This window comes from Schistocerca nitens, chromosome 2, assembly GCF_023898315.1.
Source record: "Schistocerca nitens isolate TAMUIC-IGC-003100 chromosome 2, iqSchNite1.1, whole genome shotgun sequence".
Taxonomy (NCBI): Eukaryota; Metazoa; Arthropoda; class Insecta; order Orthoptera; family Acrididae; genus Schistocerca; species Schistocerca nitens.
Genome location: NC_064615.1, coordinates 430,771,968 through 430,789,361, shown reverse-complemented (window position 1 = coordinate 430,789,361; position 17,394 = coordinate 430,771,968). Strand labels below are relative to the sequence as shown.

At 43.7% G+C, this 17,394-nt stretch overlaps 1 protein-coding gene across 1 annotated transcript in view; it reads right to left on the bottom strand.

Annotated features, from left to right (window-relative positions):
- Positions 1 to 3,170: 3,170 nt before the first annotated feature.
- The window catches only part of LOC126236296 (macrophage mannose receptor 1-like), a 54,282-nt gene continuing 40,058 nt past the window's right edge, over positions 3,171 to 17,394 (bottom strand). Inside the window, exons 5-6 of the mRNA XM_049945488.1 lie at positions 14,713 to 15,105; positions 3,171 to 3,535 (exon numbers count right to left, since the gene is read on the bottom strand). Coding sequence (XP_049801445.1) covers positions 3,369 to 3,535; positions 14,713 to 15,105 — 560 coding nt within the window. The 3' untranslated portion in view covers positions 3,171 to 3,368. The remainder of the gene's footprint in view (positions 3,536 to 14,712; positions 15,106 to 17,394) is intronic.

Here is a 17,394-nt window from a genome sequence, read left to right as displayed (position 1 = left end):
TGCTTCTTTACGTTGCTGACGGGTAGCTTTGATGTCACATGATTCCTAAAAATCTATTTCTTGCCATGTTTGAGCAAAACAAGTAGTACCCACTCACGACTCCACAAAACTCTTAAGACTCTGAGCAGCATTTGCCCCTCCAGCAAACAATACAGCTACAAATGCTTCCACCTCCTCCAAATTCAAGTCGGCCGATGTGGCCGAGCGGTTCTAGGCACTTCAGTCCGGAACCGTGTGACTGCTACGGTTGCAGGTTCGAATCCTGCCTCGGGCATGGATGTGTGTGATGTCCTTAGGTTAGTTAGGTTTAAGTAGTTCTAAGCTCTAGGGGACTGATGACCTCAGATGTTACGTCCCATAGTGCTCAGAGCCATTTGAACCATCCAAATTCAAGTACCACAAACTGTCGTTGAATACAATGCGTGCTTTTGTTTCAGTGCACTTTTTCAACACGCAACGTATTTTTGCTAATGAACAGACGAAGTGCACTGGCTGGGGACGTTTCCGTAACAGTACGTTTTGCATGCCTGAAGGTCCAGCAGTCTCTCGAATAACATTTTGCTGACTCTTCCCTCTTCCAGAGTTTGGAGAAGTAACGCGTGTCCGTGACGTTCCACCAGTCCCAAACTTTCGCTGACCAATGTAAGCTCTCATTCGAATATTTTTTTTTTACTGTAGCACCTGTAAAATTTTGGATGCTATGAGATAAAATCAACGTAAATACAATAAAAATACGGTTATAATTATAGGTAAGACAAAGAATAAACGCGTGTAATATTAATAAACCTTTATATTTGACAATTATTCTTACTGAAAAATTTTACTGGCCTCTTTTTCTCCTCCTGCGACGAGTAGCAGTACTTAACATTTCGCAAAGCGAAGCCACAACTATCTACAGAAGAAACTCTGGGTTGGTCTTTATCATCACTGCTTTGTGATGAGACACTAGTGAATGCACATGGGGACTATATTCATCGTCCGTTGTGCCATTTCCATTGTACTTAACCTCAAACTCTACTACTTTGGACTGTGTTGGTAATATCTGAAGAGTCTCTATAATTTCAGCTTCAGAAAAGTCGCGACTGCGATAGCAAATGTTCAAATGTGTGTGAAATCTTACGGGACTTAAATGCTAAGGTCATCAGTCCCTAAGCTTACACACTACTTAACCTAAATTATCCTAAGGACAAACTCACACACCCATGCCGAGGGAGGACTCGAACCTCCGCCGGGACCAGCCACACAGTCCATGACTGCAGCGCCTCAGACCGCTCGGCTAATCCCACGCGGCGACTGCGATAGCAAGCCATTATAGCTGCCAGTCAGTGTACCACTGACAAGAAACAGACGTGTAATACCCATTATACCCAATAATCTATGAAACTGATCAGTGTTGGCTAGGAAAAGAGCCAAATATATTGGAAATTGCATAGTCGTGAGAAGTGGTCAATTGACCGCCACTGGGAACCAAAAGTTATCTGAATAAATTGTAGTTCCAAAGCAAAAGTATCATGGAAAATTAAACAGTGTCTAAAACTATTAAAAGTCAGAAAATAACAGGAACGGAGTATTTATAAGACCGATGACATTTACATCTCAAAATTAAAAAATGGTCAACTGACCTCTGCCCGGCATTGTGAAGGTAAGCCATGACACACGGCAACAGGGACAACAATGCTGTACTAATTCTTACGCCGTGTGTTCGTTGCTCGTGTCTGTCATCATTATCTTCAAAACAGCACCGATCACTTTTCCCATTTTTTTATAATAACACCATATTTCAAGTTACTGCAAATTTTATGAAAAAAATTTACTCCTTTTTTCAAAAATAAGGCTTTTTAGAATGAAAATTGAAGCACTACTGCTATGGCTAATTGATATTTCGTTTCTTTACTCGGTTATTACTAAAAACTACCTGTTGAAATACTAAAAAACACCGCTCATTCAGAATTAAAGTATGGGTTCGGTTTTAACTGGTCGGTCTTTCTCATTCCTACGTCAATGTCGATAGTATATTATTACTTCCAGTGCCTTAAAAGTAGCTCATACACATACAATCGTTAACAATGTTATTATTATCGGTCACAGAGACCGAATTATTGTTTCTATCGAATAGAATCCGTCAACTGTACAGTATTAGTTTTTTCCCTGTTTTTCATGATCAAAAATGGCCCGAACGATTTCAGAACTGTTATAAAGCAGAAGTTATTTTTCACATTTTATTTTGGTTGATAGAGGTCCCCATAATGTAACCAAGAAGGAAACATTTAAAAAGATAACATCGAACATTGACTGAGATACCTTTCTAGAAAAAATAAAGATATGTTCAGGCATTAAACTTTTCTTAATTCGTCACGTTGGATTCACGGTAGTTTAATAACTATTTTCTGTGCTATAGTGCAAACATTTGATCATTCGTAGAATTCTCTTAATAGCTAAGGACATATTTCATCGACCCGCACAAGTGCATTTATTTCATGTACACGACGCAACTATACACCTCGCAACTGCTAAACAATACTGAGGTATCTCTTTGTTGATACTGCCGTCGGAGAAAATTTATAATAGTATTACGAGATCGTATCAATATGTTTATTTCGGACAAAAAAATGGCTCTGAGCACTATGGGACTCAACTGCCGAGGTCATTAGTCCCCTAGAACTTAGAACTAGTTAAACCTAACTAACCTAAGGACATCACAAACATCCATGCCCGAGGCAGGATTCGAACCTGCCACCGTAGCGGTCTTGCGGTTCTAGACTGCAGCGCCTTTAACCGCATGGCCACTTCGGCCGGCTTACTTCGGACATACAAATGTTAATACAAGAGTGATAGTTCACAAACATCTAGAAGTAAAATAACATGTAGTAAACAGCAACAATGTTGAAAACAATTTGCTTGACATAGTATCAATAAGATCTACGATTTTTATAAAAAAAAACTTTTGATAATAAAAGTCAAGCTGAAACAAAATTAATTTAATAGCCTTTTTTGTTGGCAATTAATATATTTACAGAAATACGGATTTTTCTATATGTGTTCAAGAGCTAAAACTATTACTTCTTCCTGAGAAATCCATTGAATATATCATACATACAATTCGTACTTTAATATTTCGACTTATATTTTATAGAATTAAAGAGGGGCAAAGAATATTAGTAAAACTGGGGTAGCTGATACAGCGGATTATATTTCACACAGTCGTAATATGTACACTGCACGCGATACACAGATTACTGAGATATAAGCATTCTCATTTCAGCTGTACAACTGTTCCGTCCTTCACTCTGCTTCGCAGCTTTACCGAGATCGGGACGGTCCCTTCTTTTCATAGGTGATATGACCTGTGTTCTGGAAACACCATCTTATTATACGGGCGCAATCTCACAGATGAAGAGGAACTTCTTGTCGCACAGTACGTCATTGTAGTAGCCTCTGCCCGTCAGAGTTAGGCAGTTTTCGGGTTTCCCACCGTCGACGTTGTTCGGCTCGTTAACTCCCCAAACCTGGAACTCCATGTCTTTTAGGTGCCTGCCTGTAAGAAGTAAACGAAGAGTCATAGACTGTAGTAACCACTTCAGATACTCCACAAAGATGAATATCACTAGCATGCTTCGGAAACGATTGTCATCTGCAAATTCATGAATGTACCCGATACACATACAGGCACACACACACACTCACTCACACACACACACACACACACACACACACACACACACAAAGTCAAGAACGGAAAGAAAGAGGAGCAGAGAAGAACTATGAGACGACAGTAGCTACAGTCAAGATATTATAAACATCAAACTGCGGTGAAGTAGCAATTAAATCAACACATTTAAAAAAGTATGGAAAACTTAATCATAGTAATTATAAAGTATTTAATAAGCCAGATAGGAAAAGCCATTCTGATGCATAACCGCATTAGATGATCTATGGGTGCCATCAGATTTCTTTACCGTATTTCTTACGTTACTCTTCTTAGTGATCTTTGCAAATACTTTAAACGTAGCACACTGTCTACTATCAACGATGCAAGTAATAAGCTAATATTGGAGGTAATCGACATTATCATATTAAGACAGTGTTAATCGCGAGTCGTGATAATGATAGATCGAAAAGCTAGATATTCCTTCTCACTCGCACAGTTACATAAGCTACTACTGAAGTTAACTTTGGTCACTGAAGATATGTTTAGTATTCTATGTAATTTCATACCTCTAAATTTATATAACCAGGATTCAGCAGTTACCTTACGGCCAACATAAGACTGATCATCAGTTTGTAGTATAAACAACAACAAATGTTGGTATGATATTTGTGAAATACACTCCTGGAAATGGAAATAAGAACACCGTGAATTCATTGTCCAAGGAAGGGGAAACTTTATTGACACATTCCTGGGGTCAGATACATCACATGATCACACTGACAGAACCACAGGCACATAGACACAGGCAACAGAGCATGCACAATGTCGGCACTAGCACAGTGTATATCCACCTTTCGCAGCAATGCAGGCTGCTATTCTCCCATGGAGACGATCGTAAAGATCCTGGATGTAGTCCTGTGGAACGGCTTGCCATGCCATTTCCACCTGGCGCCTCGGTTGGACCAGCGTTCGTGCTGGACGTGCAGACCGCGTGAGACGACGCTTCATCCAGTCCCAAACATGCTCAATGGGGGACAGATCCGGAGATCTTGCTGGCCAGGGTACTTGACTTACACCTTCTAGAGCACGTTGGGTGGCACGGATACATGCGGACGTGCATTGTCCTGTTGGAACAGCAAGTTCCCTTGCCGGTCTAGGAATGGTAGAACGATGGGTTCGATGACGGTTTGGATGTACCGTGCACTATTCAGTGTCCCCTCGACGATCACCAGTGGTGTACGGCCAGTGTAGGAGATCGCTCCCCACACCATGATGCCGGGTGTTGGCCCTGTGTGCCTCGGTCGTATGCAGTCCTGATTGTGGCGCTCACCTGCACGGCGCCAAACACGCATACGACCATCATTGGCACCAAGGCAGAAGCGACTCTCATCGCTGAAGACGACACGTCTCCATTCGTCCCTCCATTCACGCCTGTCGCGACACCACTGGAGGCGGGCTGCACGACGTTGGGGCGTGAGCGGAAGACGGCCGAACGGTGTGCGGGACCGTAGCCCAGCTTCATGGAGACGGTTGCGAATGGTCCTCGCCGATACCCCAGGAGCAACAGTGTCCCTAATTTGCTGGGAAGTGGCGGTGCGGTCCCCTACGGCACTGCGTAGGATCCTACGGTCTTGGCGTGCATCCGTGCGTCGCTGCGGTCCGGTCCCAGGTCGACGGGCACGTGCACCTTCCGCCGACCACTGGCGACAACATCGATGTACTGTGGAGACCTCACGCCCCACGTGTTGAGCAATTCGGCGGTACGTCCACCCGGCCTCCCGCATGCCCACTATACGCCCTCGCTCAAAGTCCGTCAACTGCACATACGGTTCACGTCCACGCTGTCGCGGCATGCTACCAGTGTTAAAGACTACGATGGAGCTCCGTATGCCACGGCAAACTGGCTGACACTGACGGCGGCGGTGCACAAATGCTGCGCAGCTAGCGCCATTCGACGGCCAACACCGCGGTTCCTGGTGTGTCCGCTGTGCCGTGCGTGTGATCATTGCTTGTACAGCCCTCTCGCAGTGTCCGGAGCAAGTATGGTGGGTCTGACACACCGGTGTCAATGTGTTCTTTTTTCCATTTCCAGGAGTGTATTTTGACTAAGTTCTGCCATTTATGTCTGCTTATGTACCAATGAATTCGATACAAGAAATAACACTGAATATTTATGCTTGCTCATGAATAATCTTTAACACATACGAATTTACACGCATAATGAAATTCGAATTGTCGTTAACATTAAACAATGGCCAAAAATTACGTACTTAGCTTTAACTAACGGCTTAACATTAATTAACTGTTTAAACTACCAAAGAGATGCTTTCCTAAGTCGAATTAGTGACACAACATCAACGGCGGCGCAAAACGCTTCAAGTGTTCAACGAAAATAGATACTTAATAACGCATGACACAACGTAACCAAAAGTTACTCCTCCCCTGTTGAGTCATAATCGCTTTCTATAAATGAATACAATTATTACCGGTGAACTGTAGCGAAAGCCACCTACTGATCTTGAACGATGTAGTTCATGCAAAATCAGTATGGCAACTAAAAGAATGAGCGCACTGTGGAAGAAGAGCTTGCAATATCATTGTCGTTTCGACGTATCCCCAAGGGGTCACAACACGGAGAAGCTATGGAATATTTTTCAGCAGCTTGCTGTAATGTGCCGTTGATATTCCCCTCTTATTGTCGTTGTTACGAGAGATGTAGAGGGCCAGAGAAGACAGGGCTTATTTTGCCACAAACACACCCCATGACGGAAGGGAACCCGTTTGGAATGTCAGCAGTTTCAGACAAAGTACTACATGCTTTCAAGTACGCCTTATTGAAGTTAGATGTTTATTGATATCAAAGATCAAAAATTCAGATCTACAGTTACACATGTGACATAGTATGTGAGAGAAAGATGTAGCCTCTTTATGTTGGCTTGTATGCTAGTTGTAAGGCTTTTAAGGACCCTGCGAAACTATTAGTAGGATTTACAGTCCCTGTGCTCAAACATTTGAAACATACCGACATGTTGGGACGTAAATGCGGCAGAAAATGCAGTATGAGACTTGCGTTTTAAAAATAATCGTGTATTGTTCCTGCGTGAATGATTTCATTTCCTGCTCATGTGGACAGGGCGGTACCATTCTTTTGTAGCAAATCAGTTCTGTTAACCCTGATCAGGAAATGATGAAATTGTGACAACTGTAATTCCGTTTGGGATAATAAGATGAATTAAAGATTCAGAAATTTCTTGACAAAGGAAACACTCGGATCGTAATATTTCGTTGTGGATTTCCATTCCTCACCGAATGGACAGGACTGACCATTACAGCTCTTGATCTCTCTCTATCTGTTTTTTTGTGTGTTTGTGTGTGTGTGTGTGTGTGTGTGTATGCACTTAAAAAACTGAGAGCTAGGCAGTGGACTTACGAAGCAGAACTAACTGACAAGGAATTTCATACGATGGCCTTTACCTTCAAACCAAGTATAAAAACTAAAATTATTGTCAACTCGAAGGTTGGTTTTAAGACGACAATGCTTTCCTAGGCGTGATCATATTGCAGGTGGTACACCGTTATCTTCCTCTGACCTCTGACCTGACTTCCGTAGCCAGTTGTAGGAGGGAAATACAGTTTAACGTAGGCTTCAAACCACATCCTGACTGGCAATTTTCCACATTAACTATCATTGTCAGAGGTAAAAGATGCGATAAGTGACAAAAATCCTCGATTCACCGTATATCGAACACGAGACGTTTGCATCCGCATTCTATTTTTTGCCACCATTCTCCTCTACATCTTTGGCATCACATATGTATTGCGTTCGTCGGCCTAGCCTGCGAGGGCTTACACTGATCAGTCACAACATGACCACCGAACCACTATCGATATAAACCCGTCCAGGGAATAGCAGCGTCACCTGACGAGGAATGACTGCTGGTCAGACACGGAGGCTGGGCACGAGCATTTCGGAAACTGCACGATTTTTCGGGTGTTCGAGGAGTGCTGTGGTGAGCGTTTTCAACAGGTGGTGAAAGCGAGGTCAGACCACGTCCAAACGTCGTGGGGCTGGGCGGCCACCCCTCATCATAAATGTCGGACGTCGTAGGCTCGGCAGACTGGTACAACGGGACAACCTGCGAACTGTGGAGGAACTGGCATCAGATTTTAATGCTGGGCACAGTACGAGTGTGTCTGAACACATAGTGCACTGAATACTCCTAACTACGGGCCTCCGCAGCCGAAGACCCATGCATGTGCCAATTTTAACACCACGACTTCGGCAACTACGATTGAAATGTGGACGTGACTCTAGGTAATGGATGTTGATACAATGACAGGGCGCTGCATGGTGTGACGAAACCTATTACCTTCATCATGATTATGGGATGGCGTGAATCCGTCGTCTTCCAGGGGGACAGCTCCTTGACACATATCCTGCGGGACGGAGACAAAGTGGCAGCGGTTCCATTGTGCTCTCGGGAAGTCACACATGGACATCTGTGAGTACAGTGGAGTTCATGCAAGACACCACGACGGCCAAGGTGTATCGCACAGTGGTTGCAGACCACGTACACCCCTTCATGACGATCATGTTTCCTGAAGGCAGTGGCATTTCTCAGCAAGGTAATGCGCCATGTCACAAGAACAAGAGTGTGATGGAGTGCTTCGAGGAACACAGTGGCGAGTTCCACTCGATGTGAAGGTCCTCCGGAACGCAAGATCTGTTGTCAGAGCTCATCGTCCCCCTTCTCGTAATTTACGGAATTAGGTGACTTGTGTATGCAAATGTGGGGCTTGCTCCCTCCAGCCACCTATCAAGGTCTCATTGCTTCCATGCCACGACGCGTCGCCGCTGTCACCCATGCCAAAGGTAGACATACTGGCTGTTAGTTGGGTGGTCTTAATATTCTTGCTTATCAGTGTACCCTTCATTGGCGTTACCTGTGCAGATATTCCATCTGTTAAGTCCTTGTATTGCTTAGATATTACTTAATAAATAAAAAATAAAAGCAAAATTTCAACTTTAAAACCTAATGACTCCTAGAAACTCAGAGATCTCCTTAAAATGATTGAAAAATAAAAGTTTTCGAGTTAATAAAACATCATTCGAAGATTTATTTTTGAGGTTTCGCTATGAAAATAACATTGTATTCCTAAACATTAAGGGGAACTATAGGCTCTTTATTCCTAAAATACCTGGTAAAACTGACCACTGAGCCATCAAGCCACATATCATTCCAAAATCATAAATAACAAGTCTCATTTGTTCAGCAATATCAAGAAAGATGCTTCACTACTATTGTGGTGTAAAAATTTGACGATAATTGTACAGGGTGTACATAAAGTCTGGGAACGCTTTCAATTATTTATTGCACAGGAACCTAACATTGTACGGATATACATATATCGTTTTGAAGAGAAAACTTGAAAGTTTTTTTCATGTATACTGCCACAGCGTAGATTGGTAATTTGACGATAATCAGCTCTAGTCGGAAACAAGGCGAGTTCAGATGAGAAGCTAGCTTTCTGTATGTTGGAGTTCGACAAAACCAAGTGTGCTACAGCTGTTCAACGGATGTTTAGAACCCAGTACTGTAAGGAGCCACCAACAAGGAAGCCCATTTACCACTGGTACAACGAATTCGTTACGGTGGGTTGCTTGTGACCGGCAAAGAGAAGCGGACGTCCCAGTGCGAGTAAAGTGAATGAGGAGCCATGATTGCGACTGACGCTGACTATCGGCAAATTACCAAATTATGCTGTGGCGGTATACATGGAAAAAAAATCTGGGTTTCTCTTCAAAATGCAATATGTATGACATCTGTACAACGTTTAGTTCTTGTGCAATAAATAATTGAAAGTGTTCTCGGACTTTAGGTACATCATGTATTTTATGACCGAAAACAAATAGATAACCACATTCAGCAACATGAACTAAAGATTTTTGCGTGTGCAGCCCGCGCTCCGTTAAGTAGAAACTCGATACTTAGTAGATTAGCATGGTCTTCATCTCCAGGAGAAGGAAACAGGCACGAAAGGAAGGTAGAGCGTAATTATTTCAGAGCCATCCATTTTTCTATTTAAACCTGCACCAACGTTCTCTTGGAAGCGGCGTATTAATCAAAAATAACACACTTCAGAAGTTTTCGAAATTGAAAGTAAATATCGTTAAAAACAGGAGCAGTTACTGATTCTAGCTCTCCAGTACATGAACATCTTTTGTGTCATAAAATAAAGATTCAACAAATTGTGTTTGGCAATAGCAGGGCGGTGACCCTCTTATCCTGCAAGCGCGGAGTCGATGCCCGAACTAACAACCTCCACGATGATGATGTAACAAGGTTTACGCATTTCTCTGAGTCCATTGGAAGTATAAACTTTGTGTCGTAGATAGTAATACTACTCCTATCTTTCTTCACTGCTGAAAGTGTGTTATTCAGTGTAACAAACACGACATGTAATGTTTAATACTGCCCTCTCAAGCTTCTGTTGAAACCTATTGGAAAATTTAATCGAGAGTGGATTGATATACCTTTTATGTCAACCAGTTCAGCTAACAACTACGTTATTGCCCCAAGATGAAACACATTTCTTTGAAATAACAATTGGTTTCGTTAAGTTAGCCCAAGATTACTTTGTTTAAAAAGCTGCTGTGATCTATAAACACTTGTTTGTTTCTTATTGTCACAAATTTCAGACTTTTTAAAGTAAAACCAGTTTGCTCCTTTTTAGGTTGAGCCAATTAATTTTTATTATTGAATTCCAGATTGAGCCCGACACATACGTTTATACAACAACATTTTTCTCGAAAATGGCTATCTAGTTTTTATGGCAAAATTCCACGAAAATAAGGAAAGAAAGTCCTAGCAAGTACGAGAATCATTTCGGAACGAATGGCTCCCTTTATTTTCATGGAAACGACACCTGATACAGCAAAAAAAATACATATAACAAACTTAAAGTAAGAGTTCAGGTACATACTGTTATTTATCCACATAGTCACCACCATTCTTTACGCACTTTAGACAATGCTCAGTAAGAACGCTTCATGCCGCGCTCATAATAACTTGAACCAGCTGAGGCTAACCACAACTTTGTCGACAGCAACCATGCATGGAACGTTTAGGGGATGTAGTTTGTCTTCCATAAAGCCAAAGAGAGGGAAGTCTGAATGTCCCAAATCAAGAGTGCACCTTGAATGTTGTACGACAGTCAAGCTAAATTTCGTATTGAGTCCAACGATATCAGTTCTGCCTTATATCTTCTTCTCTGTCATGATTCTGGAAATTTCTGCTTTAATTTTAGTCATATTTGCCTTGTATCATTCTAAATTGACATTTGTCTTATACACTAAGAGATCCGAAAGAAGAAAACACTTCCTATCTCAGAGGACTGTGCACATCACGTCGCCTGTAGCAGCGTGGCTATTGAACTTCTCAGTTACCGCAGAATTCACATACCGTCATTGCATGAACTGCGTTTTGGTCTGCAATGGGGCCGCAAAGGCTTATATCCAGTGATGCTGACAATGTTAAAATTTTCACTAATAACCACACATTGGGCCAGCAGGTCCAAACAAGTTTCAGTTCGATGAATTTTTGTCCCTTGTTATAACTGAGGGAGAGTAAAACACTAGCTGAGGTGTTACAGATGACAAGGATCTGTTCGTAACAAATCATACTAAATGTTTTGAGACTGGAGTAAGGAACAAGAGAAAAGTGAAGATGGTGGTAGTCTTAGTGCTTCTGGTGTTCTACATAGTCTCCCCCTCCTCCCAAAGAATGCTTATACAGCTACGTCAAACTATCTAACTTTTCCTTTGGGATGTTTTTCAAGCCACACGTCACATTGATATGAACGTCGTTTATGTCATCTAAGCGTTGACTCGTCATGTGAATTTCGGCACTTCATCGTTTTGTGGTAGGTTCGTATTGACAACAGAGTCTACATCTACATTTATACTCCACAAGTCACCCAACGGTGTGTGGCGGAGGTCACTTCACGTGCCACTGCATTACCTCCCTTTCCTTTTCCATTCGCATATGGTCCCGGCGGAGATTCGAGTCCTCCCTCGGGCATGGGTGTGTGTGTTTGTCCTTAGAATAATTTAGATTAAGTAGTGTGTAAGCTTAGGGACTGATGACCTTAGCGGTTAAGTCCCACAAGATTTCACACACCAACGCGTGTGGTTCGCGGGAATAATGACTGCCGGAAAGCCTCCGTGCGCGCTCGAATCTCTCTAATTTTACATTCATGATCTCCTCGGGAGGTATAAGTAGGGGGAAGCAATATATTCGATACCTCATCCAGAAACGCACCCTCTCGAAACCCGGACAGCAAGCTACACCGCGATACAGAGCGCCTCTCTTGCAGTCTGCCACTTGAGTTTGCTAAACAACTCCGCAACGCTATCGCGCTTACCAAATAACCCTGTGACGAAATGCGCCGCTGTTCTTTGGATCTTCTCTATCTCCTCTGTCAACCTGACCGGGTACGGATCCCACAATGATGAGCAATACTCAAGTATAGGTGGAACGAGTGTTTTGTAAGCCACCTCCTTTGTTGATGGACTACATTTTCTAAGAACTCTCCCAATGAATCTCAACCTGGCAACCGCCTGACCAACAATTAATTTTATATGATCATTCCACTTCAAGTCGTTCCGTACGCATACTCCAGATATTTTACAGAAGTAACTGCTACCAGTGTTTGTTCCGCTATCATATAATCATACAATAAAAGATCCTTCTTTCTGTGTATTCGCAATACATTACATTTGTCTATATTAAGGGTCAGTTGACACTCCCTGCACCAAGTGCTTATCCGCTGCAGATCTTCCTGCATTTCGCTGCAATTTTCTAATGCTGCAACTTCTCTGGGATGATTCTTTTCCAGAAAAGAGTTATTTGTTTTGCATTTCAATAAAACAATGTCAGACTCGTTCGGGAGTCAAGGTGTGCAAGGCAAACTTTGCACAGACTTCTTTTCTTCGAAACACAGTTGGAGAATTTCGATCACTTCACTAGAAGTGTTGTTCCGTTGTGATTTGTGACACGACAATGTTGGCACACTACAGTCACACGTCCACTGCCTGCTCCGATATGACGGATGGACTGTGTATTTGTTGTTTACAGTCGTTAGTTGAAACTGCTGTAGGTACTGCGCTGACGTCGCTTCTACCCCAGGAATCAAATCAGACTCGGAACTATTTGAACATACAGTGTACAATTCCCTGATCGTAATCTGGCAGATAAGCTGATCTAGACACCGTTCATTAAGAGGCATGACAGTTGAGCAAGGCCGACTGGAGCGTGGTTTATCGCGCCCATCATTTTCACCGGTACAGAAGTGCCACTTTGGAACGCTCTGCTGCTTCTGCTATACTACACTACTGGCCATTAAAATTGCTACACGAAGAAGAAATGCAGATGATAAACGGGTATTCATTGGACAAATATATTATACTAGAACTGACATGCGATTACATTTTCACGCAATTTGGGTACCATACATCCTGAGAAATCAGTACCCACAACAACCACCTCTGGTCGTAATAACGGCCTTGATACTCCTGGGCATCGAGTCAAACAGAGCTTGGATGGCGTGTACAGGTACAGCTGCCCATGCAGCTTCAACACGATACCACAGTTCACCAAGAGTAGTGACTGGCGTATTCTGACGAGCCAGTTGCTCGGCCGCCATTGACCAGACGTTTTCAATTGTTGAGAGTCCTGGAGAACGTGCTGGCCAGGGCAGCATTCGAACATTTTCTGTATCCAGAAAGGCCCGTACAGGACCTGCAACATGCGGTCGTGCATTATCCTGCAAAATGGAGGGTTTCGCAGAGATCGAATGTAGGGTAGAGCTACGGGTCATAACACATCTGAAATGTAACGTCCACTTTTCAAAGTGCCGTCAATCCGAACAAGAGGTGACCGAGACGTGTAACCATTGGCACCCCATACCATCACACCGGGTGATACGCCAGTAAGGCGATGACGAATACACGCTTCCGATGTGCGTTCACCACAATGTCGGCAAACACGGTTGCGACCATCATGATACTGTAAACAGAACCTGGATTCATCCGAAAAAATGACGTTTTGCCATTCGTGCACCCAGATTCGTCGTTGAGTGCACCATGGCAGGCGCTCCTGTCTGTGATGCAGCGTCAAGGGTAACCGCAGCCATGGTCACCGAACTGATAGTCCATGCTGCTGCAAACGTCGTCGAATTGTTCGTGCAGATGGTTGTTGTCTTGCAAACGTCCCCATCTGCTGACTCATGGATCGAACCGTGGCTGCACGATCCGTTACAGCCATGAGGATTCCTGTCATCTCGACTGCTAGTCATACGAGGCCGTTAGGATCCAGGACGGCGTTCCGTATTAACCTCCTGAACCCACCGATTCCATATTCTGGTAACAGTCATTGGATCTCGACCAACGCGAGCAGCAATGTCGCGATACAATAAACCGCAATCATGATAGGCTACAATCCGACCTTTATGAAAGTCGGCAACGTGATGGTACGCATTTCTCCTCCTTACACGAGGCATCACAACAACGTTTCACCAGGAAACGCCGGTCAACTGCTGTTTATGTATGAGAAATCGGTTGGAAACTTCCCTCATGTCAGCACGTGGTAGGCGTCGCCACCGGCGCCAACCTTGAGTGAATGCTCTGAAAAGCTAATCATTTGCATATCGCAGCAGCTTCTTCCTCTCAGTTAAACTTCGCACGTCATCTTCGTGGTGTAGCAATTTTAATGGTCAGTAGTGTATGTCCCAGGAGAACAAAACCAGCGACCATATTAGTCCTGCACCCACAAAATGTGGCTCGGACAATCAACGTCAACGCTAAACGTATGTGGTATCGGTTCGGGGTGACCTCTATATGACAGAGGTTTCCATTTTAACATTTGGAGACGTAGACATCAAGAAACGAACAGTGTACGATGTGTGTTTATGGCAATAACGCCGATGTGACAACCTAAAGGAACACTGAATGTGGTGTTTACCGGAGATGATTGAAACCTACAAGTTTCAAATGATATACGAACCTGTTTCGGTGACGAAGTCGCCTTCAACGGCTTCATCCGTGAAGCCTATGAAGTAGCCGTCGTACTTCGGCTCGACGAGTCTCAGCAAGGCCTCACCGCGGCGCCACGTGTCAGTGACAGCGAGCGTCGCGTTCTCTGAGTGACACACCTCGGCTGCGTCCGCATATGTTCTTTTTTCCGTGTGCACCTTGTAGAAGCGCCCTGCGTCCGCCGACCATGTGTAGCCGTCGGGTAGGCCCACCGAAAGCTGGCGCTCACACAAGAAAGGCGCTGGATTCTCGCAATTCACGTCGTTCAGCAGTCCGTCATTGCGGACGTCGACGCAGTCTTCTTCTACGCCATTACCGTTGTTGGGCTCATTAGGCTGCCATTGCAGGTACGGCACTGGGCGACCTGGTACAGTACAGGAGGTTCAATAAGAAACAGGATTAGGTTAACTGTCCCGTAAACGGATCGGCACGTATTGCATTAGAACCAGCCAAACTTGGGCACAGTGAAGAGGGAAAAAAAATAATAACGGTAAAGCGCACATACGGGGAAGTAGCTCATTAGAGCTGTTACTAGAGTCTGCTTTGCGGAGAACGCGAATTGAACATATACGTTTTGTTAGAAAAATATCATATTATCACCTTGAGTTTAAGTAGTTTCAGTAGTCTTGCCATCATCGGGTGCACAAGAGTATTCACAGCATCACGTTAGTCAAAATATAAACATATATAAATACATCGGATTATAGTTTTGACATGAATAAGTACACTACCGAGCACAGTTTTTATAGACTGACGACGTATTTTATGTTATTATATAATGATAACGTAAAATTGACTGTTTCATCACCTGACAACAACGGCTTCATATTTCGCCTAACATGGTGCTGCGAATACTTGTATGAACCTGATGATGGTTAGACTACTGAAACTGGCCGTCGAAATAAAGTATTTTTTCAGCAGATCAAGACGATAATAAGACGTTTTTCAAATACATAAGAGCTGCGGGGCACCAGTTGCTGAATCTATATTAAGATACATTAACAATGACAGGACTAACGAGTACTGGGACATTTACCATTTGCCTTACAAAAAAAAGAATAATTTGTAAAGGAACTCTCCATTCTGAGCCCTGATAAAACTGTGAAAAGATTTTAATGTACCTTCATTGATGAGGTCGTAACAAATGAAGCACATGCTCATATTAGACAAAGATGTGCCCGGGAAAAAGTCGTTTCCTTTTCAGTGGTACCATGCCCACATTCCTGTGAAGTGGTTTACGGCGAGCGAAGAAAACCCGCATCGGGATGGTGGTACGAGGATTTAAACCCCGACCCTCCTCATCACGAGCCCATTGTCTTAGGCAGTGGGCCATCTCGTCCGCACAAAAAAACGTGTGAATTATGATCTCTATACTATCATTAAGAACAAAACCCGTGGTATTTGTGTTATTTCCCATAAGTACCGAAAGGTGTTCCATATGCAGGGTGAACATTAATAAAACCGACAAACTGCATGATGGATTCCTGGCTAGAAATGAGGAATAAACGTCATATGAACATGTGTCCGGAAATGCGTCATTGCCACGGTAAATGGCGCTGACGAATGACAGTTCTGGTGATCACGAGCCGTGTGTTCTTCGCGTTCTGCAGGCTGAGTTACTGACGCAGCGCACTGTAAGCAGCCACTTCTGGTGAAGGTTGCTTCGTCGGTAAACAGGGCTGTCGACAGAAATCCCATTACTGTGATGATCTGGTGCAAAATCCTTCGACTCGTTTCCGCAGAAGGAAATCCGATGCTGATGATCGTTGCTCTCATTGCAGATGATAGGTGTAGTAGCGCTTATAATGCAGGTTACACATAATCGTACTTTGGCCCACACCAAGCTGGTGGGCCACTTGCCTGGAACTTGTACTAAGGTTCGTCTCAATATCGCATAGAACCCAGTGCTCCATATCTGGTGTACGCATAGTCCGCCACCCCCTTGCCCGATTGTCTGTCTGAAAAGAATCATGATCACAAAAACGCCCAAAAAGGGCTTGAAATGTTGTGTGATGTTGTTGGAGTCTGTGGGGCTACCTTTTTGGCCGTACAAAAACACCATTTCGACTTGTTCCCGACATGAATATCGGACCATTCTGCTACTTGCAGTACACCGCGTCAGTCACACAGCCAGCAACACACAGGGAACACGCGGCACTTGGTCAGAGGAACTGTCATTCATTAGCTCGACTTACCGTGGCAACGACGTATGTTCACACGACGCATGTTCACAGGATCTTTTTTCCTTCAGTTCCTGTCGGCTTTATTAATGGCTAAATGGCTCTGAGCACTATGGGACTCAACTGCTGAGGTCATTAGTCCCCTAGAACTTAGAACTAGTTAAACCTAACTAACCTAAGGACATCACAAACATCCATGCCCGAGGCAGGATTCGAACCTGCGACCGTAGCGGTCTTGCGGTTCCAGACTGCAGCGCCTTTAACCGCACGGCCACTTCGGCCGGCCTTTATTAATGTTCAACCTCTACTCTTACTGAGCTACCTTTATTTAGGAATCTGGTAACATCTTTTCAAATCCTAGAAACATTTTCTGCACTGTATTATTTATTTAGCGAATGGCAAATGGAAATGATCGTGTGGCATTGTTAGCCGGGAGGCCCCATTCGGGGGAGTTCGGCCGCCGTATTGCAAGT